General features: G+C 43.5%; 1 protein-coding gene across 2 annotated transcripts; it reads right to left on the bottom strand.

Moving 5' to 3' along the window:
- Window positions 1-1,959: 1,959 nt before the first annotated feature.
- On the bottom strand, window positions 1,960-18,931 carry NPFFR2 (neuropeptide FF receptor 2). Of its 2 annotated transcripts, none has more exons than XM_026042551.1 (5): window positions 18,792-18,931; window positions 15,361-15,489; window positions 5,254-6,020; window positions 4,413-4,512; window positions 1,960-3,861 (listed from the first exon to the last, which is right to left on the bottom strand). In XM_026042551.1, the coding sequence occupies exons 3-5, from the start codon at window positions 5,567-5,569 to the stop codon at window positions 3,048-3,050; spliced, it is 1,230 nt and encodes a 409-aa protein (XP_025898336.1). In that variant the 5' UTR covers window positions 5,570-6,020; window positions 15,361-15,489; window positions 18,792-18,931; the 3' UTR covers window positions 1,960-3,047. The 2 variants fall into 2 exon arrangements, with proteins under 2 accessions (XP_025898336.1, XP_025898337.1); XM_026042552.1 differs by lacking the exon at window positions 18,792-18,931 and adding an exon at window positions 17,513-17,573.
- Window positions 18,932-22,154: the final 3,223 nt, after the last annotated feature.

Here is a 22,154-nt window from a genome sequence, read left to right as displayed (position 1 = left end):
CAAGTTCTGTGCTCCTTTGACCTAAAGGTTATCTACGAAGGCTGATGAGGAGCAAGTGATGGCAAGTTTCCTGTAAAGATCCTGGGATTAAAAAAAAAGATAAATTAACTCACACGAAGTTCCAGCTACTCTTGCTTTTGAGTTAGCGCTTTGTGCTGTTGATAAAGACATTGACGTGCGGCTTAAAAAGCCGATTTGTGACACTTCTGAGTGTGAAGGGTAGAAACCTGGGCTTACTTCTGCTTTTATTGAAGTAAATCAGTTATTCAAGAACATTTTGATTAACAGATGTGAAACAGATGCTCAGAGAGGGCTAAGGCCAGTCAAATTTTAGAACAATCCTGAAATGTTCCTACTGGGAGATGCTCTGTGCTCACACAGTGAGGGGAAATCGAGATATGTCTTGAAAACAGCCGGAACTGATAAAGCTTCGATTCTTATGATGAAACTGCCTGCCCAATATTCGGGGAAGTTTCAGTGAGTGGTTGGTGGTGAATCATAGAACCAAACCGACCACCTTTTCATTACTGCTGCTTTCACTGCAATTTAAAGAAAAGCACACAAAATAATTAATTGTGCGAGATGTTGTCAGGAATCCAGAGGACAAGAGATGTTTAATGAATTTAGATTAGTGATGTACCTTTTAAGTATAGCAAGTGGGAAAAAGTTGATAGCTGTATATTTGATTAGGAAATGCATTCCTTGCAACCTTAAATGCTCTCCCGGTTTAGAAATTTCTTTTCTTTTTCTTTGCATTGCTCAAATCATCCCTCTCCCAAAGCCTAATTACTCCATCCGACAGCGTATCTGGGATAAAATCCTGCTTTAAGTGCTTTCTTTCATCTTTTTAATGCTCTTTGGTATACATAGTTACAAGGCAGTGCTGGGGGTTGCATCTGGAGCTTGCATTGTGAAAGCTTTTTGAAATTAAATTTCAGCAAAGCAAACATTTTGATTTTGTAATTGTCCTTAAAGAGTAATTTCCACATGTAACACAGGTCTGTCTCCAGCAAAGGCAAACAACTTAATGGCTTCTACTTCAGAATCCTTGTCCCAGAGGGAAATGCTAACGTCATCTCCAGGAATACCAGCCTGAGCTGGACAGGCACTTAGGGGAATTTTTAAGTGGGATTGACATTTGAGCACGCTTGGGAGTAGTTTGCTGAACTGGAAGACAAGCGTATACTTACATTTAATAATAGTCTCCAAGCTTTGCTGAATCATACAGAATAACCCACGTTGAAAGGGACCTCAGGAAGTTGTCTGGTCTATACCTCTAATCATGTCTTTGGCAAAAGGTTTTTTGGAAAATATACCTCCTGCAAGAGCAGGCTGTCTCTACTGTTAGCTTATTAAATGTCATTGCTTATTAAATGACAATAGATGCCATGACCTCCAACTGCGTACCAGCCAGCTGGCCGCATACATTTAACCTGATTTTTAAAGAGCATAGTGCTCCTACCTCACTTGCAAATGGAGCTTTGCCATTTGCCAAATGGGGTTTTTTGTTGCTATATTTCAGACCCTGGCTGCTGGTCCAGGCCTCGAACTCAAAAACAGAATGGATGAAAGGGTTTAGACTTGCGTGTTCTTCACCAGAAGAATCTGTGTTTGCAGCAATAGGTCTCCTGTGCCACAGGCACTAGACAGGACAGGCAGAGCGGTGCATAATTCGCCTTTCTGTTGAACAAGGGAGACAGTAAGCACGTGTGGCACTGACCTGGACCACTCCTTGACTTCAAGAACATCCGTGAGATGCCTCAGGGGTTGCTGTAAGTCTCCTGTAGATTGAGAGATGTTCTCTCTCACCCTGGTCGTGAAGTTGCTGTCCTCTTGGGTGAATTGCCCCCAGACCAAACAGAATGAGATCCCCTCAAAAACACAGCATGAAAGCAACTTGTATTCTTTTATTTCTCAAGTTTTCAGACATTTTTTCAAGCTACAGCAGTAATCAATATCAGAAAATTAAGCAAGTGAACAACTGGAAATGAGAATAAGTCAAATGCCACCTGAGATGCTTACTTTCTAGATATTATTTGCAAAACAGTTGCTATAGAAAATGTCCAGGCATAAGCACTACGAGTACAGCAGCTACGTGTTGACCTGGAGATTGATGAGTTCAGTTCACAAATGAATACTTTCTCTCTCATGTTTGACTTAATGAGATCAAATAACAGATTGACAAATTCCAAGAACAGGCTAAGGCTTCATAGAAGCAACCCATGCAGCAGTGCCAAGGAGGACCCCCTGCTGAACGCAGGCAAGTGTGGCATGTTAAATAAAGAAGAGAATGATTGGATTAGACTTGCTATATTAGTTCAGTAAAAGTAGACTCAAATTAGCATCCAGAATGAGTGAATATCTTGATGGACAGATACAATTATTTCTCATTTCAACAGTACATGGAAAGATGGATCTCTCCATCCTGGGAACTGCAGAGAATCCCTGGGCCAGCATGACAGGGGTTCCTGGGCAGCCACGTTCATCATGGACAAGTCCCTAGGGATGATGCAGCTCCAAGGCCAGGCTGTATTAAAACTGTGCACATGTATTAGGAACAGATAACTTTCCCTGTTGAAGATGGATGCATTTATCCATAAATATGGTTTAAGCCCACTTTGCCAAATTCTTAAAAGTAAGTAGACAAGTATTCTCTTTATCATTATCAGCCATAAATGTATCTGAGTCAATAACCATATTTTATTTTTTCTCTTACATCAGGATAAGTCAAAGGTAAACACATTTTAATCAGATCTTAGCTCCATTCCCATCTGGAAAGAGTGAGACTCCCCTGACAGCAGGATAGAGAGTTTTAATGTGAATCAGTAACAATAACGGCAGAATTTGAGTTCTGCTCATTATCAAAGAATCAGATATTACCCAAGCTGCATGTCTTCTTCTCAACAGAAACATATTGGCATATCTTGGTTTTGTCAGCCATGTCTTACAGAGTATGAATTTCCCACCGCAATAAACAAACCCTGCCAGGCATAAATCATTTATATAGTTCATAGCAAGTTTCACTTAACCCCATTGCAGGAGGACTCTTACAGATCCTCCATCACCAAATCCTGCTGCTTATTTATCCATTTTCCTTCCCTAATTGGATTTCTTTGCTCCTTAGCATTTTGGCCAGCTGCACCTTGGGGTGTCTGGTAGTTAGCTATTGGCAAGATCACGTTGCTTTGGCCTCGCTTTGAGTWGACCTCCTTGTGAACCACCTCTCTGCAACAGAGCTGAAGTTTAAAGGCTGCCTGGAAACCTCGGCGAAAGTTTTCGTTAAAGAAGCCATAGATGATGGGGTTGACACTGCTGTTGAAGAAGGCCAGCCAGTGAGCAAAGGGATAGATATAGATGTTGATGATTTGCAGCTGCATATCAGACAAGTTAGCATAGTCAGAGAGCATCATCAGAGTCCACAGCGGAAGCCAGGACAGCATGAAAAGCAAAGCCACGACGAGGAGCATCTTGACGACTTTCTGCTTCTTCTTGGACACAAGGTGCCGCTGCTCCTGGCTGTGTTTTCCCGCCGCTGGCACAGCCGTGTTGAAGAGAGCGATGCCAATCCTCGCGTACATGATCACCATGAGCGACAGGGGAGCCAGGTAGATGTTGGCAAACAGAACCGTCGTGTAGATCTTCCTCATGCCGGGCTCGGGCCAGTCCTCCCGGCACCAGTACACGGGGCGGGTTTCGTTGCCGCGGCCGAGGATCACCCTGAAGAGCTTCTCCTCCCGCACCTGCAGCATGACCGCCGAGGGACACATGATGGCCACAGCCAGGATCCAGATGACTGCGATGACCACAACCGCCGTCGAAACCGTCAGCTTCGGCTTGAAGGGGTAAACGATGCATCGGAACCTGCAGCAAAGGCACCCAGGGACTTGGGTACAAAAGCCACTGGAGGAATATTTACTCAAACAGGCAAACATGCCTACACTTTCCAAACTGTCTGCTTAAAAAATCCACAAATGTAATCCTTATCCTGCATAAGGCAATCCAGTTACTTAATTGCTCAGTTTAAGAGCTCCATTGATAAAAAGGCTCAAGAGTAGTCACATTTGTTGTTTACTTTTCTTTATACCATGTTTCCTTACCAGCCTGCTAGCACTACTTCRGTAACCAAAGTAGGTTCTTCTGCCTCTTATTAGGCTCAGCAGAGCCGGGCAGTTAACCAACATTAGGCAGTCAAATACAACCTGGCTGTACCATTTTTAAGATATAAAAAATGGAGTAGCAAATGACTATAACTGCTTTTTAGACACCAGCACCTTTTCTTCCTTTTGCTGGTGCTATGAGCAAAATACCTTTTATCTGTTGGAATATTGTGTGGATCAGTGAATCAGCCTCAGCATGGTTGAGTCACCTTAAGGTGATGAACAAAACGGTTTCTCTTCTCTGTATCATCTTACCTGTCTACAGCAATTGCAACTAGTGTGAAGACAGAAGCTGAGACAGAGATTCCTTGGACCATGCCGCTCATCTTGCAAACCATGCTCCCAAATGGCCATCCTGGAAGTGAACAGGACATGGAAGTTTTCTCTAGCTGCAGTACTAAACTTCCTCTGGGGTAAACAGAAGAAGAAATTACTCCACAAGGCCAACACATTCCCTTTGCTGTGCGAGACAGAGGCAGTCAGGAAAACAGAAGGTGATTTTGGGCCAGTAGCTGTTTTGCTAAATACTTTGAATGCCTTTCTGATATGCTAAAAAACGGCAGAGCGAGGATTTGCAATTACAGCTTAAAATGGGGACTCGACACAGGAGAGGTAATTGAACAATACAATTGAAGATACCTCAAATGCTTCCATTGAATCAGAGAAAATGTAAGCTATCATGAGGTAGAAACACTTTCTCGGAGTCCTTCAAAAATCAATTATAGTAACACTTCAAATTACCTTTGAAGGACCTCCTGATATCCTTCATGACATTCAGTGCCAACTGTCATGCTCTCCAAGCTATGCCACCTCCTACCACCCTGTTTTTGTGGTGGATAAACAGAGCTACAAGGCATCTGAAGAGGTCCATGAAGGTTTTTAACCAGTGTAGAGGTGAATTATGTGGAGGGCTTTGCCCCTTACAGCCAAAGGCAATACAAGGACTCCAAATCTGCCCCAGAGCTTATTCAAAAGGTTAGTTCTTTAAACCAGGAACAGAATTAAGAAATGATTTGTGGAAGTTACTGTTACAAAGGTAGGAGGCCTCCCCACACACATTTAAGCTCTTACAGCCACATGCAGCCACCCGAGCTACCTGCAATGATGTTGTCCAGCAGAGTAGTGGGCATGCAGAAGATTCCCACCAGGAGATCACTGATGGCCAGGTTTAAGATGAAAAGGTTTGTGACCGTTCGCATGTGTTTGCTCCTCAGAACAATGAAGCCAACGACACCGTTGCCAACCATACAGAGCAGGAAGATGAGGAGGTACGAGATGATGAAGACAGCTGCCACTGAAGGCTGATGGAGGTAGAAGTCTACATAGGAGACATTGCCCTCCAAGAGCAGGTACTTGTATGTGCCATTATAAACGAACATGGGAGGCCACTCGGTTGAAGGGGCTGCATCCATTTTCTTACTTGTGTCGTATGATGCCTTAAAAATGTTTAAGGAGTCATTATAGCAGGTTTCAAATTCGTTTTTAGAAATGGGACTGGATTTTTGAACAGTGTGTTCAAAATACGTGAAAAGCTATTATATCTACTCATTCCCTTAGGGCTTACTTTGTTAGTCCACATGCTGAGCACTCCCAGGCATGAACACCAAAAAATACTTCAAGCTTGATTTTACAGCATGGGTATGTCRAAGTGACCCTTAAGACCACTGAGTCTTCAACACCTGTATCTGCACATTGCATAATCAAGTGCTTCTCTCCCCAAACAAAGGATGAAAACTGGTCTTCTGTGATGTGTCAGGTAAACAAGACGTGTTAAACAGTCATTAAGAGCAAAAAAAAAGTCTCTTGAGGAATGTGCTTGCTCCACACGTCATCTGGCACTTAAGGAGCTGTGTGGTTGATGACCTGTTAAAAGCAAGGATTAAGTTAGAGCTTTCTCAGGTGTTACAAACCCAAACTCTGTGCATCGACATAGACTAATCCAGTTCTATTTCACTACAAAAATGTTTTTTGCATGTAATTGTTAGACCACTGCTGACTTGACTTCCCTGCTTAAAAATGAAGCATTGTAGTAAAACGCAAGACACCTTAATTGATTTTCAAGCTCTGCTACAAGCTTCCACTATTCTGTTAAGAAAATCATCCCTTCCTGTCAGAAATTTCCCCTTATAAACTGTGGATAATATCTCCTCCAAGTCTGCACATTCACAGCATAGAATTCCGCAAAGCAAATCTTATATTTTCACATTAGACAAAAACAAAGCTGCAGAGACATTTTCAAATATGTTCTCCTGGATGTATCATATCCATTTCAACTTCCAAAAATATATGGCTTGTGTTGTAGTAGCAGTGCTTTCACAAATCTGTTCCTTTGAGAAAAGAGAAAGCAAGGCTGTATTGTACACTAAAGACATGTGAAAGACACACTTCAAGGTGAATAAAGAATTTGTAAGCCCCAAACTTAAATAGTTTAGAACTTAGTGTTTGAGCTCAACTAGAGAAGCTATGCTATTCTCTTGTGCTTCTGTATTCCTATAGGAATACCAGAAGCAGCACTCAATTTACTTCAAATATTGAGTTGTACTAAATTTTAACCTTTATTACACAAATAAGATGGAAATACTATTAGCTCCCATTGCACACTGACAGTGAGATCTTGACATTTATGACTGCCATCAAATAACTTGCAAGGAGCACTGAAGTTCCCCCTGCCACATTGTTTTATCTGCCACTTTCAAACAGTGGTGAAAAAAGATTGCTGTCCACTGATACCACCAGCTTTTGGATGACAGTTACGTTGGCGTTTTTATTTCTTTAACAGGCACTCTGCAGAGGAGCAGCTTCTGCTCAATGAGAGCATGAGGTCTCCTCCTTGGCATGGCTCTACAGGACGTAGTCTAAACCTTTGCCCAGGAATCTCCAACACCAACATACGATTTGTAGCTCTGTTTTGCTTTTAACCCGGCTATTGACTCTGATGTTGGTTAAGTGAAAGGCACAAGAGTACTTAGATTTAGCCCTTCTCTTGGCAGCTAGTGTTGACAGCGAGCAGGAACTTGGTTTTAACACAAGGGAAATAAAACACAAAGAAATGGAGCAGATGCTTGTGGTAATCTGACTTCTGATACCTCTTTACATGTAAGCCATAGCAGTGGAGGAGCTCTGTTGGCTAATGACTGCATCTCAGCCTGCAAAAGCAATTGTAAGAAAACAGTTGTGCTTTTTCCTCTGTGCAATCAGCATAAAACTGAAGCTGCTGGTGAGTCTTACCTTCAGTTTTCCAAGATTTAACAAAGAGTAGTAAATCAACCAATCCCAAGTCTTTAGAAAACATCAGGCAACATGCACTTCCTTATCCCTTAAAAAGGATGATTTTTGGAAATCTACTTTTGCTGGCTAAGTAGAAATTAAAGCCACAGTAAAGGCACCAATGCTGAAGTTAACAGGCCTAGCTTTACAAATACTCCAGCTTACAGAGATGGCGTTGTATACACATTTTTCTTACATGAAAGCTAAGGTGGAAAAAGATTGCATGCGAGGAAGAACAAAGGGAATGCTTTTTGTTTTGAGAAGATACTCACCAGCTAAAGGAGAAAAGGATAAATAACCTAGAGCAGCATGGAAGACAGAAGCCCTGGTCATCCAGTAAGAGGAAAATTATGTAAATGTAAGATAATATATAGAAGTAATCAGTTTTCACATGGTAATTTGATCAGGCTGTGGCATTCCCTGTGGCACTTGATTTGTTAGCATTACATCAAAGATAACCAGCGCTGAAATGTTTACAAGTGTCCCAGAGGAACCTGGAAATTGAGAGCTACACACYGCAGCTCCACAGTCTGGGTTTAGAAATGCAAACCTGAAAGTGTCAAAATTGCAGTAACAACACCCATAAGCAAATAGACACGGTTAAGTTTGACAACACAAGAAGGATAATTCTGTGCCATTGGAAATAGAGACTTAATTTGGCATTTTGGCAAGAAAAGTTCACAGTAGTTATGCATTTTTATACTGGCCACAAACAGCAACTCTGACAATCACTAGACAGGCAGTACAGCTCCCTCCTTTTCTTGCACAAACCCGTTTTTAGTGTTGTCTTGAAATCTGAGGCCTTAGAAGCCTAAAAAAGGCAAGAACAAGGATACTTCAGAGGTATGATCAACAGAAGCAGGTAATTGAGGTATAGTAGGGTAAACATCATGAAATTTATCTTGTCCTGAGCTCTATACTTAACAATGGGTCAAGGAGACACATTTCTTAGAAACCATGAGCAATAAGCTCTGTTCTGCTGAAAAGCCAGGGTGCAAAATGAGATGAGCTACTGAGGGATGGCAAAAAAAAAAAGTCCCTCATTCTGTAACTGTATTAGGAGAGCAATGAAAGGATTGACATATGATTCAATGGATCAGAGCAGCTATTTGAGGAGCAGGCCAATGTGTTCCCTCCCCCCCCCAAAATATTCCCAAATCACTAAAGTATTGTTAGTAACCATTTCTCAAAATTGAAGTAATAGAACAGAAAATGGTCACTTGTGATCTCTGCATTTAAGAAGGGGCATGTGCTCAAAGGGAAGGGATATTAGGAAATATATGAGGAGAAASCTAATTATGGACTAACTTCTGCAGAAGTCATTCCTTCTGGAGTCCAGGCTAAACACAAGAATGCTGTTCAACAGGGACAAGGGGAGAGCACTTCACAGGTCTGTCTGGGGAAAAAGTACCTGTACAGCAGCACTGCACACAAGGATCCACTGTTCAKAGCAAGTCATTAAGTGAATGCAGCATTGGATGGCACAACATGACAGTGGCAAAGACCCTATTATAAGTACAACTAAATTAGAGAACCTAAGATAAGCACCAAATAATAGGGAAGAGTTAACTATGATGTTTCATTTGAAACAGTTGGGGCACCAAATAAACCTAGAAGACAGGGAAGATCAGCAGACTATAAATCATGATTAAGATAGAACTGAAAGAGGTGGAGCAATTTCACTTAAGAGGCCATTAAGATGTTGCAGTATGTTCTGCATTTTCACTGTTCATCCAAGTCCCTTATCCTAGGATCATTGCGCCCCAGCACGTCTCTTGCAAGGGGCATGCTGCAGTTCACTGTAAGCAGACCCCTCGCTGTCTCTCCCAGATTTGAATCAAGAGCCAGAGAGACAGAACCAGATCCAACAATGTACACACCGTGTTGTAGAGCAACTTACTGTTCTCAGCGAAACCAAGCAGCTGCTTGCTTTATTTCAAGTGCAACAGGGAGAACTGCTTCTTTGGTGAGTTAAAATTTTTGTGCAGATTTTGGTTTATTAACCTTTGAGGYTGAGCAGTAACTGTTTCATAGTTCATACTGTCTCCAGTAAAAACACAAAGAGCTCCTCTATATAAACAAAACATTTTATTGCCAAGCACAGTCTGAAGAGGAATACGTSTAAGATACTTCAGAAATTAGTTGACCTGTTTTTATGTCAGTTTAAGACACTTTACATAAAAGTTCTCTAAATCACATTACCTTAAAATAGCATTGGACATGCTCAGTCATTCAGCTTTCAGTTAAGGAAGATGGAGTCAAAGCCTTTCCAAAAGGCATTTAAAATCAAAGCGTTCTCGTCTTTGACATCTAGTTGTTCCATGAAGAAAAACTAAACCAAGCTTGCCTCTTAATGCGATGTGATAGGCAAAGTTCCCATCTTAAAGCTGCATGCACAATTCTTCTAGTGGAATCATGTTGTTTAATCACCCCTGACACTCRCTTACCTGGGGAGTTGGAACTGGGACCCAAGAAAAGACTTGGTCTGAGTGTTTAAAAACCAAACTTCTACTTTCCCCTGGCTTAACAGTGACAGGAAATTGTCAGATTCCTGCAAGAGACAGGACAAGTCTTGGTTCCTGTGATGTCTATTACTCACACTTGAGCCAGAAATATGGAGCCTCTTGTCAAAGGCACATCTAGTCAGACGGAATTCAGAACATACTGCAATAGTTAAGGCATTTAYAGCAGCAAATTCCTTTTCCTCTAGGGCATATATAAAGTCTTACTCCGCTTCCTTCAGGAAATCCAAGTAGAAATATAGAGCTTGTRCAACAAACATTGTCTTATTTATCAAAACCACACTGAATGAGGCTGATGACAATTTAGAATAAAACCTTGCTATATTTAAATGTTTTCTGATCTGCACTAGCAGAGAGCTTAAGAAACAGTGTAGTAATTTATCTTCCTTGTGTCAAGCACAGTTGCTATTCATGTCCTCACAAAGAAACTCCAAATAAATTCCTTATTTAGGAAAAGGTTGAATATGAGCCAGGAGCTTGTCAGGTTTTTGTAATCAAAGGCASAGGACATTGTGCTGGAAATAAAGAGCATAATTTTTTCTCAATATTAGGTAATGAGTGGTTCTTGGGTACAAAGGTAAAAGCATGTTTGCTTTGCTAATAGAGATGCTCTGAGCAAGTATATTGCTGCGTACATTACCTTAACCTAAGCATAAAACCAAAATTCTTGGAGAAGGAGTATATCTATATTACRAAGTGCATTTTCTTTCTTATAATCCTGCTCTCTGTTGCTAAATGCTTGCCAACTGGTACTTTAACATATCTTCTGTGTGTCCATTTTACATTTTAAGTAAAGTCTTAGCCAACTATTTCCTGGATTAAGATGAAGCAAGACCTCCTGCACAGGCACACTTAGCAAGCCTACAGCTGCTTTAAGCCTAGAAACTCACCACATGTATTAGCACCCTTCATGTGTAAAACTGGCTTTCATCATTTTCCAAAAGCTTCCTTCAGATGACTCCCAGAGGAAATGAAGTTTCTGGAAAGCCTCTTCAGACTTCTCCCTGCCTTCAGCACCAGCATGGCCAACAAGGATGATACTACCACTCATCTGAGCAAAGGAGGTAAATTAATCATGGAAGCACTCAGCTGAGTAGCATGTAAGATGCATAATATATTAGTACAAGGCTTGAATTACTCAGATTAATTAACATATACTGAAGCTTTAGGTGAATACCTCTCTCCTGAGCAATACTCTAGCCTGTGATAGAAGCAAACAYCTGTGACCAACATGTGTACCATCTAAGGAAATACCATCACAGTGCTTATCAAGGCAAGGCAAGCTATCATAATGCTTCCTGCATCTAGTTAGATGAACCTAATATCCTCAGTGGCCTAAGTGCAGTGTAACATACTAAACAAGGATTTTGGGAAAATATCTGTTTGTAAATTTACAGCAAGTTGCTTAGTGTTTAGTACCCTCTTAAATACATGAGGCGGTGTGAAGGATGCCCCATCAGAGCATGTCTGTAGTATTGTCTATCACTCCACCTAGAACAGGGTGGCTCCAGCTCCAGGACATGAAGACCTTCACAGGCATGACTGCAGAGTACAGAGGTACAGTAATGAGCTTCTTAGACAGATGCATACAGGAGAGAAGTGACAAGAGTTTAGATCAATCTGATGCATCTTTACTGCTCAGCAGTTAGTCTTCACCAACGGTACTGCAGGACAAAACTACTGCAGCAAGAGCAATATTTACAGACACACACACACACAACACAGCCAAATGCAGCAGGATGAACAGCGTCTGCCAAGAGCTCTAGCATACCCTTTAGATAAGTACGTATTTATCAGCTACCTTAGCTAGGGAGAGCAAAGACMAGTCCGTCACTCCTGTGAGACAGCTGCAGAGCTGCCCTTTACTGCTCCTTGGTCCCCTACTTMGAATAGTTTTCAACCTCAGGACTGACAAGTTGGTCCATTTTTTTCTTAGCAAGTCATTACCTGGCAATTTCAGTAGAGATAACATGCTTTTCAACTGCATTAGTCAAGAGCCATCAACTAAAGTTAAACAATTTCGATTTAGACCTCCAGAGACCAAATCTAAGTAGCAGCTTCTCATCCATCATAGGAAATTGGCTCAAGACTCCACTAACTGTAGCCTAGACTGGTTGAGATTTTCCCCTTCAGTGGAGAGGCACTCCAGTGAGCACTTAGCACTAAGTGCTTTGGGTTAGGGTAGGGGAGCGGTTAASTGTTTGCTTCCAGGCTTTCTGCAGCACGCAGCTCCCACTGAGGGGAGATGGGACTCCCCATTAGCAACCTTCTGGCACGGGGGCTGATTTGCCATCCGTGGCCCTTAAATATTGGCTCGAGGGCAAGCCACAGGGCTTAGCCACCCCACCTAATGTGCAGGTTCACACTCTGCACTTCAGTGGCTCCTGCAGACACCTGCATCATTTGGTGTATTCAAAGGAAGAACAAAAATTGGGCAAGTAGAAGAGGAAGCAAGCATATCCCTGGCAGAAGCAGGCAATCAAAGCCTGTGACCAAAGGCCATTCCTTACCCTGCTTACCAAGCTGGTCCCCTTCCCCTGCCCTGTTAAATTCATTTTAGTCACCCACATCTGACAAAGACAAGCCATCTGATCCATTAGCAAGTTCTTTTTGCTACAGGCTATAGGGTGAAACAAGCCATGTGGTCAAAAAATAGCTTTCCTTATACAAGCATCAAGTTCAACAAAAAGCACGAAGCCTGCAAATAGTGCTTCTAACACCTTGCCTGGCAACTGCTAGAATACTTCTACCACAAATCGAAACACTAACCTTAAAAGCCAGCAAGGGTAGTACATGTTAAGTACAAGTGATAAAATTTGGTTTCTTTTCTCATTACCTCCTATCTGCTTTTAAATCACTGTAAAGTTCCTTATTCACCCAGAAAGATCTTTTATCTAGAGTTACTAGCTAAGGCTAACCTGAGTGTTTCTCATCTTTCCCAGCCTCCTTTTTCCTAGCTAAAATTATGACTTGCTAGCCAAAAGTCTGTACCAGGATAACACATATAAACAGTATTTGAAAAAATGAGTGTACAAGTGGGTAGGAGTTTTTGTGTTTTTAGGACTTAATAAGGTAGAGAGATTAGCAAAAGTAGATGATCTAGTGTAGCATAGGGCATAGARCACAGGGCATGGCGTTCAGAAGATCTCTCAATGTCACGGGAGTTAGGTGCATAATTAATTTAGACAGTTTACTGATAACCCCATGCCATACAAGGCAAAAATTTGAAATTAGTGTCCCGATTGGGCAGTAGGTGAGTACGCACATTTCAAATGGAGTATTTAGGCAAACTGAACTACGCAATAAAAGCCATTTGCTGCATCCTCCACATTGGTGTCAGTGCTCTATGGCCCTGGGGCACAAATAACCCCAGGTCAGTCCAGCTAGCGGACRAGGCATGCCGACCCCCTTTTACGGCAACACAAGTGATCATGGCAAAATGAGCAAGAACAACCTAATGATTCTATTGGAATCAATTTTGGCATAGAAATTCCAGTTTTTATTCTAAAAAGGCATGAAGACATAGAACACAGCATCTGGAATATATGCATTTCTGAAGTTAGAGTCCTCTCTACATATAGAGACACACACACCCCTTGATATTACAATCCTCTTCCACATAGAGATCACAAGTGTGTCTACAAATGGTCTAAAAGTGTTTCTACATAAGGCTAACAATATAGTAAGCTTCAAGTTTTGGCCACCCCTTACAGCAACAAGATSGAAATTACAGAGACAGATACTCTTCTAGGCATCTACTTAAAATAGATTTTTGGGAACAAAGAGCACATGTTTTCATGAAAACCCTTGGGAAGAGGCAGCTGTACCCCTTTTCTCCACAGAAAGCCTGTTACAAGTAGCAGGGAGGCTTAGAGCAACAACCACCARCCTGGCTTGCCCTCAGCCAGAAGCAGTGCCAGTACTGCTTTTGGGGAGACTTGCCATCATACATAATTTATTCTGAGTTACAGAACAGGTGACATGCTTGAAAAGATCTCCAAATAGCATCCCAGGTCTAAACTACTTGCAGGGTGTTTCTGCTCCACACTCAACAAGTTCACCAGGCATGAGCCTTTAAATGAAGTACTTGCGTTCAGTTTTCCTTTCACATCATGCACACAGATTAGGCCAGTGCCAGCCACAAGCATCTCACTCCACCAAAATCACCAGGCATGGGATTATCTACCATGGATTATTAGTCATCTTCTAATCCTGCCTTGTAACACCCTGTGTGGTGCCTCTGATAGAGATTAGCATTTTACATATTGGTCATATTACACCTGGCTTCCTCTCCTTTTTGCAGTCTGCCACACTTAAGTTTTATACTTAGAGGTCCTGTCGTAACATATAAACTATTCCCCACAGGGCCACACTAATCGTTTATTCCCCCCACTCCAGGTAAAAGACATGCTTTCCATGAGGCCYGAGTGACATCTGACTCAAGAGGTAACACAAAGGCACCCAGAAGCTGTCCAGTAAAATGGTAAGGTGTCCTGCTTTATWGTCTACACTCTTGATGATCCTCTAGCTCATTAATTAACACTAGGCTAGTTTTATAAAACAAGCCACCAAGTGGTTAGTGAAACTACCTACCAAGGTATTACTGCCTGTACCTACTGTGAATTASTTGCAGCAATGCAAAAACAGACCCCAGAATTCATCTAAAACCTGCACAGAAATCYTAAACTCACTTAAATCCATAGAGTTCAAATCCTTTCCACTCCTTGAGCTCTTGGTTTCAAGAGACAAAGCRGTTAGACCAATTATTCCTGGCTGCAGTTGTCTATGCATTTACAGCCTTTCATTCTGAATGACCTATTATTCCATGGGATATTAAGGTATACATTCAAAACCAGTTTGAATACCATAACCTAAATCAATTGTATCACAATATTGCTACTAGGAAGTTACTATAGCAACCTAGGTTTTATCAACAAAGCATGAACAAAATAAGAGCCTTCTAATCCTATTGACTAGGGTCACCTGGCAACTAGTAGCATTTAAATGAATGCTTCAGCCCTATGGCTTTCAAGTTCCATTTTTAATGGCTGCTGAAACTGAGCAGTATCACTGCATTAAAGCCAACAGCTCAACTGCAACAGTGATTTCTCAGCAAGATGAGAAGTAATATGGTAGTGCAGTACTCTAAATCCTTTCTACCTGTGGCCTCAGAAAGCTTGAACTGCTCAATAGGTTCCATATACTATAAAATGATGAACATACAGTTCTTTTTCTGCTACAAGCTTAAGGTAGAAATATCAAAATTCATAAGTGATTTCATTCTTTTACTCTAAGTTAAGTTTAAGCACAGACAGTAGTCTCAAGTAGAATGATATAATCACTTCTCTAAGGTTGTTAATAAAGGCTTTAGGTAGTCTGCCAACTATTTACCCTTATAGGAACAAGATGGTCACCTTATTAACATGAAGCTCTTCTTGCTGCCTTCAGTTCACGGCAATTGAGGATGTTGAGCGMGTCAGTGGTTCAGGCATCCTGGTGCAAACACCTCCCTTCAAGTGGCGTATGTTTGAAATTGCTCCATTCTATAAGCAGAAACAGGGCAGACAATCCCCTTTTAGTTCTTAGCAGGAATGTGTCTATGAATACTAGTGCCCTAACTGGCAAAGGAAATGCAAGATCAGAGTCTGTTTTCATGTACATCTTTATTCATGGRGAAACCACCAAGTGATGCTAGCTTGATAAATGAAAAACAGACCTCAAGATGACTAGAGCAAGGCTTTGAAAGCAGCTGAACTCTAATGCAATTGACATTTGCCAGACCCTGGGCACAAACAAGGTGCAGAAGACAAGGAACAGCCCAGGATCTCAGTACTTGGCTTTTGCTCCCCATATCATCCTGTTTCTCCCCTGGGAGACCCTTAGCAGCTCTTGTATTAAGAAAAACCACACCACCCCAGGTAGTTTGCTGTCCACTTTTCCCAGTCCTCCATATAGACCTGTGGGTCCCTTGGACAACAGGACTGCTGTACATCACCACCCTGGCAGCCCCAGGGRATCAGCACAGGGGTGGATGGTTAGAGCTGCCTATTCAAGCAAAGCAAGAAAAGCCCATTACATGGGTGTGCAGCATGCACACAACCATGCAAGATATACTAATAAATCATTTAATCAAATTTTCATAGCACAAACTCAGCCTTTAACATACAAGACCTTAAATTGCTGTACTAGTTGAAATTTTACCAATATAGTCACAAAATGGGGTGAATATCTACATACATCCATTATATATGGTTTTACATTAGTGCATCCCTGCTCTGCCTCATGAACACAAAAAAACAGTTCAGTTTTTTTCTCTGCCAACAAAATTGGAAGAAAGCAGATTCATCTAGCCTGCAGTTCCATCCTCTAAGTTTGTAAGTGCAAGCCTTAAAAAAAGATTCCTTTTCAAAGCATTTGATTGATTTCATTTGATTACCACTTATACAAATGATGAAGAGCCCCTTCTACTGCATTTGGCACCAGCAACAGAGTGCATGTTTTAAACTTCTACTCAGAAAAAAATATATAGTTTAGAGTTGGAGAAAAGACACCCAACTTCCCCACTTTACCCATTTGTGTAGTCAACTAGTTTTAAGCTTAAAAAAATAGTGACTAAAAGTCCTAACAAAGTTTTAAGTCACCCTTTCAAAAGCTGACACAAGCTAGCTGTTATTGAATTAACTTCTGACATAATATCTAAAATGATTAACAAGTGCTTCAAAACAGATTCCCTTTATCACCAACTTGAAAATCAAGACTATGTTCCTGTATCCATGTACACATGTTTAGCTACACAACTAAGAAACAGTTTTACCTTCTGGACTGCTACAGGTAGAGAGCACTAAAAGGACATTTAACACAACCCAGACATGCATTAACCTCATTACATTGCACTGAAAAAATAGCTTTGATATTCAGCATATTGCTGTGTAAAAGACAAGTCTCCTCTGCTAACAGGCAACATTTGAGAAGTGCTCTCTAAGATAGAATCAGAGCTCTTGAAAGCTAACARTCATTGCAGCTGGTGAGCCCAAAAGCTAATCAAGTTACACAAATGACACCAGGAGCCACACTATCCCAGCAGTGGGCTTAATCTTGAGAAATGCCTTCTTCACATGTAGAAGATCTAGAGCTCCGTAGCGGGATTAAGTGGTCGCTGCACTTGGAGCAGCACTTTCAGCAGCAGCTAAGTAAATAATGGCTTAACGCTGTTCCTGTAYTGCCCATTTTGCTCCCACATACCCTCAGGGGGAAGGATCTTCCTTTGGGTCTGAAGCATTTCCTGCCRCCCTGCATGACCCAAGCAGCATATGGACAGACCAGCAGTGCTGTCCTGCACCCTCTGGGTCAGCAGGAGCAGCATGCAGAGGAGTCCTCCCGTGCCTGTGKGCAGGAGGGGTGCCCTGCTGCCCTGGCATCACCCCCAGGGTGCTCAAACAGGCACTGCCCCAGAGCAACACCCCCACACACCACCCCAGTTCCCCCTCTGCTGCTGCAGCARGGAGGATGACACCCTGACCCACATGAAAGCCACCCCCATCCCACTGGGGCAGGTGCCCCACTTACAGTGCCAAGGCTCCACAGCAGCCAGCGCTCACCCCAGCCCAGGACGAGGAAGAGGAAGGCAGCCCCGCACCGCTCCTGCACAGAGAGATCTGCAGCCCCAGGCAGAGCAGAGGCAGCAGCTGCTGCCGGTGCTGCCTGCCCAGCATGGGGAGGAGGCAGCAGAGGGGAGGGATGGAGGAGCAGCAGCCCAGGGGCAGGCTGCAGGCACTAATACCCACCAGGGCTGTCACCACCCCCTTTCCTCCCACCTTTTAGAGGGGGGCCTAGGCTGCACATTACAGTTATTTTGCACATATGTTGCTCAGCACAGAGAGCTCCAAACTCCCTGTGCCCTCAAAAGCTTKAATAGGGTCAGCATGCAACAGGCATCTCCCCAACTGCCAGTCCTCTGCTCTGCACTGAGATGTACAGCTGGGGCAGGCAGTACAGCCTTCCCAGCACAGCATAGCCCTCAGACTCACAGCACACACTGAGCTCCAGTAATTCAAGCCTTCCTAAACCTAGAGCACAAGTAGATTCTTAATCAGACAAAAAAGCTTGGGGGAAATTGCCTGMTTGTAAATAGGTGAGCAAATAGGTTTAGGCAAGCAGGGTTTTTCCTCTTTGTCTTTTCCCTGCTTCCTATAAGCCTGCTGATGAGGAAGCTAAGTRCTGGGAGCCCTGAGGTCCCCCAGCTAGAGAGCAGCTTGTGAGCAGCTCCCCTTCCCACACTCCCCATAACCAAAAGCCATGGGAGTCACCACCCTGGCCCCACCTTGAACACCCAGCTCACTTGTCAGATGAGCTAAGAAGCTCTTAAGCTAGACACACTGAAGACACCCTCATCTCTTTCTTCCTTGCTTAGCCCTCGGGAGGGCTCCACAACTCTACTGAACCTGCAAGAAAACCCTTCCTCTACTCCTGGTTTTCAAGGTCTCAAAAATACTGCCCTCACATGTTACAGAAATAACAAATTAAAGCCCTTCACCCCAGACTATAATGAAAARAACAATAAAAGCCTTAAAGAACTTGAAGCAACTAGTAAATGGTCCTGAAACCCCTTTATTTGCCATTCAAAGTGACATTTCTAAGTTACTGGCAAAGGAGTGTTTAATAGTCATATATAAAGGCACACTGTAGTCAGCTAGACAGAGAGAAAGAAGCTCCATACAACTGGTTGCTACTAGCTTAAACACAAACATATCAGGCAAACCAAAACTAAAAAAAAAAAATAATGCTCAGAAAGGACAGAACCCAAAGCCAGAAGGAAAAGAAAAACAAAAATACAATTTCACATTACCTTAACAGAAGCTAAAACCTGTCCACCACTTTATATAAGTCCTATAATCAACCAGAACCTTCACAAAATCAGTAATAACAAAGATCACATGATAAAATAAAACTCTAAACACACCCTATAAMACAACAAAACTACCAAAAATCATCAACTGCAAGAGCAGAAATGAAAAGCAAGGCCCCCAGGCTGGGTTTATATACAGTGCGTGGGCCATTCAGGGAGGGCCCGTGGGCGGTGCAGACCCAGGTGAGGCCGTTAGGGAAACTGAGGCCGGGTGGGACATGTCAGGTGCCTCTATGGGAAGCTGGGCTCCAAGCCCCTCGACACCTCCACGGACACCTCTGCACAGAAGGCACCAGCCGAGAGTGTGTTTGGGGATAACAGCAAGGCAGAAATGGCATCGCAGCGTGACGTGTGGGTATCGGTCTCAGACTTTCAGTAGATACTGATATTTTATTGTTCTCCTCAGAAGGCACGGTGAGACTTGCAGCAGCTGAGAAGGAGTTCCTCCGGGCCCAAGACAGACACAAAAACTACTGAAATTTGAAACACCCGCTTCAAAACAAGCTTGTTTTCCCCAGGGAGATTAGAAATATCCCCGTTCAGCTGGCAGGGCTGCTTTTGTATGTGTGCACACATGCCTGGGTGCTGCTGTCTTGAGGATGGGAGTCTGCAACCTCAGGGCAGGACTCAGGTTTGTGTCCAGGTGAGTTCCTGAGTGGGTGTGAGGCAGGGGGTGCATGTGTGGCTGTCTTGTGCTGTGATCTCTTCTCCCTGGGAAACCTTTGAAGACTTCTTTAGCAGTTAAAGAGGGAGCTGCTTCTTGGGAGATGAAGTGGGTGAGCTTGGCAGCGTATTTGGGCTTGTCGTTTGACTTGGGGTCCTTAGTTTCTAAGTCCTCAATCAGACCATGACCTTGTTGTAGTGGAGGAAGGTGTTGCAGAGGCTTGGGGTATCCTCAGAGGATAATTATCTAGAGCAATATTTGCCCTCGTGTATCTGACCCGGGGCTGCAGCTCTTGTTTTTGTGTCCCAGGAACGGTGGGTGTGAGTTGTAGCCCCCTGTCTGCTCCTGGCCTCATTAAAGGACCTCCCAAGCAGAGCGTTGCAGGTGAAGAGTGATCATAGTGCTGTGTGAAGGCGGGCTGGAGTGAAGGATGGCCTTGGCACGTGAGATAATGGAAATGGGATGACATTTCATACTGGTTGTAAGGCCSTGATTTAAGTTGCAACAGTAACTTCTGGCTGTAAGTCCAGGAGCTCATCAATAAGAAATATTAAATCAAGATAAAGTTTTGTCATTTTGACTCAAGAAAAATAAGACTGAAAGGGTAGCTAGCGGGGGGCCTTAGGGTAGGAGAGCTCGAGGTGTGTCTGATAGCTCTGAAAGTTCCCCAGGGTATTAGAAAGCCCTCACTTGGAATAGTCAGGAAGGCTTAATTCAGAATTAAATACATTCAGAGAGAAGTTGCTGAGGGATGCGCTTCACAGGAGAGAGACTGCAAAGATTCCCCATTGTGTAGTCTGTAGAGCACATGCTGAGACAGGATCTTAAATTTGAGGGAATAAAATCAACAAGGATTTAACTAAAAAAAAAAAAAAAAAAAAAAAAAAGCTTTGGCACAAGAACATATTGGTTAAAAGCTGTCCATGAGCAGATTTAGATAGGAAATTAGAAAGCTTTTCCATGGGAAAAACAACGGCAAAAAGTCCCCCAGATGCTTTTAAGGTGGCGTTTTTCAGACTGAGCCTAAGAGGTGCTCCCTGTGAGTTCTGAGGAACTCCGGGAACCATCCTGACTGGTCCCTCCTGGGTCTTGATCTTCCTGCCCACACGCTCCCTCCCACCCGGCAGCCTCCTGGGGATTCGCCCTGAGTCCAACGGGCTGCTCAGGGATGGGAGGGAAGTGGGCCTGGAGATGGCTTTGTTGCTGCTGGAGGAGCAGGGATTTTTTAGAGGTAAGTGGAGGTAAGAGGAGTAGATACATCTAGAATCAGGGGTTCATAGGTTTAGGGAGGCTCAGCGGTGGGGATAGCTGTGTTTGGGATTTAAGATGTAGTGCTTTTGCAGAACAGCAGAGGAGTGTGATCTGAGAGCTTCAGCGTGACACTTCATCGCTCCTTGTGGCATTCTGCTGGACAGCCTGGAAAACTGCATCTCAGCCACACAGAGATAACAGCAGAGGTGCAGGTAACTCCCCAGGCCTTTCAAGCACACACTTAAACATAATGTTAAAAAAAAMCAGCCAAGCTTCAGCCTCCTTAACAGACAGTGAAGGGCTGCTGTTGCCGGCAGGGTGGCTGAAGGGGCTGTGAAGTGTTGATTCCTGCCCGTGTTTCTCACGTGAAGGGTGTCCTGCTCGCCCAGCGTGGCCTGCGGGGCAGTGACCACGTGCAGCACTGCCAAGGAGAGCCTGCTCACCGAAACCATCCTCCTGGTAACACGTAGCTTCCATTTTGGGGTCCACTTTTGCATTTAACCTCATTCTCGGCAGACTAACAGGAGGCTATTCATTTTTCCAGCTTTCTCCCTGCAGAAGGGACACATCTTTCTCTGAGAGATACCTTCTCTCCGAGGCAGTGTAATGCCAATTTCTCTGTATTTCTCTCTGCAGCTTCACTGCTGCTCGAGGGCTAAGATTACTCAGTTTTCATTAAAGCAAACAGCAATGGGGTTTCCAGGCCCTTCAGGCAGAGCAGAAATGATTTTCTCACAGTACATTGCTCTTGATACAGCCTTYGATTTTTCTTCAAATTCCTATTGACTTTCCGCCCCCCAAGCCAAGGAAGTAGCTGCTGATAGTGGTGGACTCCACTGGGATGTTGCTAATGCTCTGTGGGATTGGACTGCAGGGTCCTGGGATTCAGTATTGCCTTTTATTGCCTTGCCGGAGCTGAACGCTCAGATCTCCTGCTTTCCGCTCCCGCTCTTGGGCGTTTCAAAGCTCATGGCTGTCTCCTTCCTCCAGGACGCTCCGGTGGGTTTAGTGATGGAGCTAAGGAGGGAACCATGGRCGTTCAGAAGTGATGGAGCCAGCGAGGAGGTGGAGGACGTTCAGGAACCATGGAGCTAAGGAGGGAACGATGGATGTTCAGAAGCGATGGAGCTAAGGAAGGAACCACGGATGTTTGGGAGCCGTGGAGCAGCTTGCCTGGCAGTGGGGCRGCAGCGCTGTGCACCTGTGGGACCTGAGGTACTGCTTTGCACTTTCCCTTGCGCAGCGGCGTAAGTGCAGGCTAGACCAGAGGCACGAGTTAACGCATAGTAACATATAGCGAAACATACAACGTACGTTGTACAACGTACGTAACGTACAGCAGCATTGATCAGCATTGATCAGCATTGATCAGCATTGATCAGCACTGA

This window comes from Nothoprocta perdicaria, unplaced genomic scaffold (assembly GCF_003342845.1).
Source record: "Nothoprocta perdicaria isolate Ctin4 unplaced genomic scaffold, notPer1 scaffold_307, whole genome shotgun sequence".
Classification (NCBI taxonomy): domain Eukaryota; kingdom Metazoa; phylum Chordata; class Aves; order Tinamiformes; family Tinamidae; genus Nothoprocta; species Nothoprocta perdicaria.
Note: the sequence above shows the minus strand (reverse complement) of the source record. Positions and strands in the feature narration are given on the sequence as shown.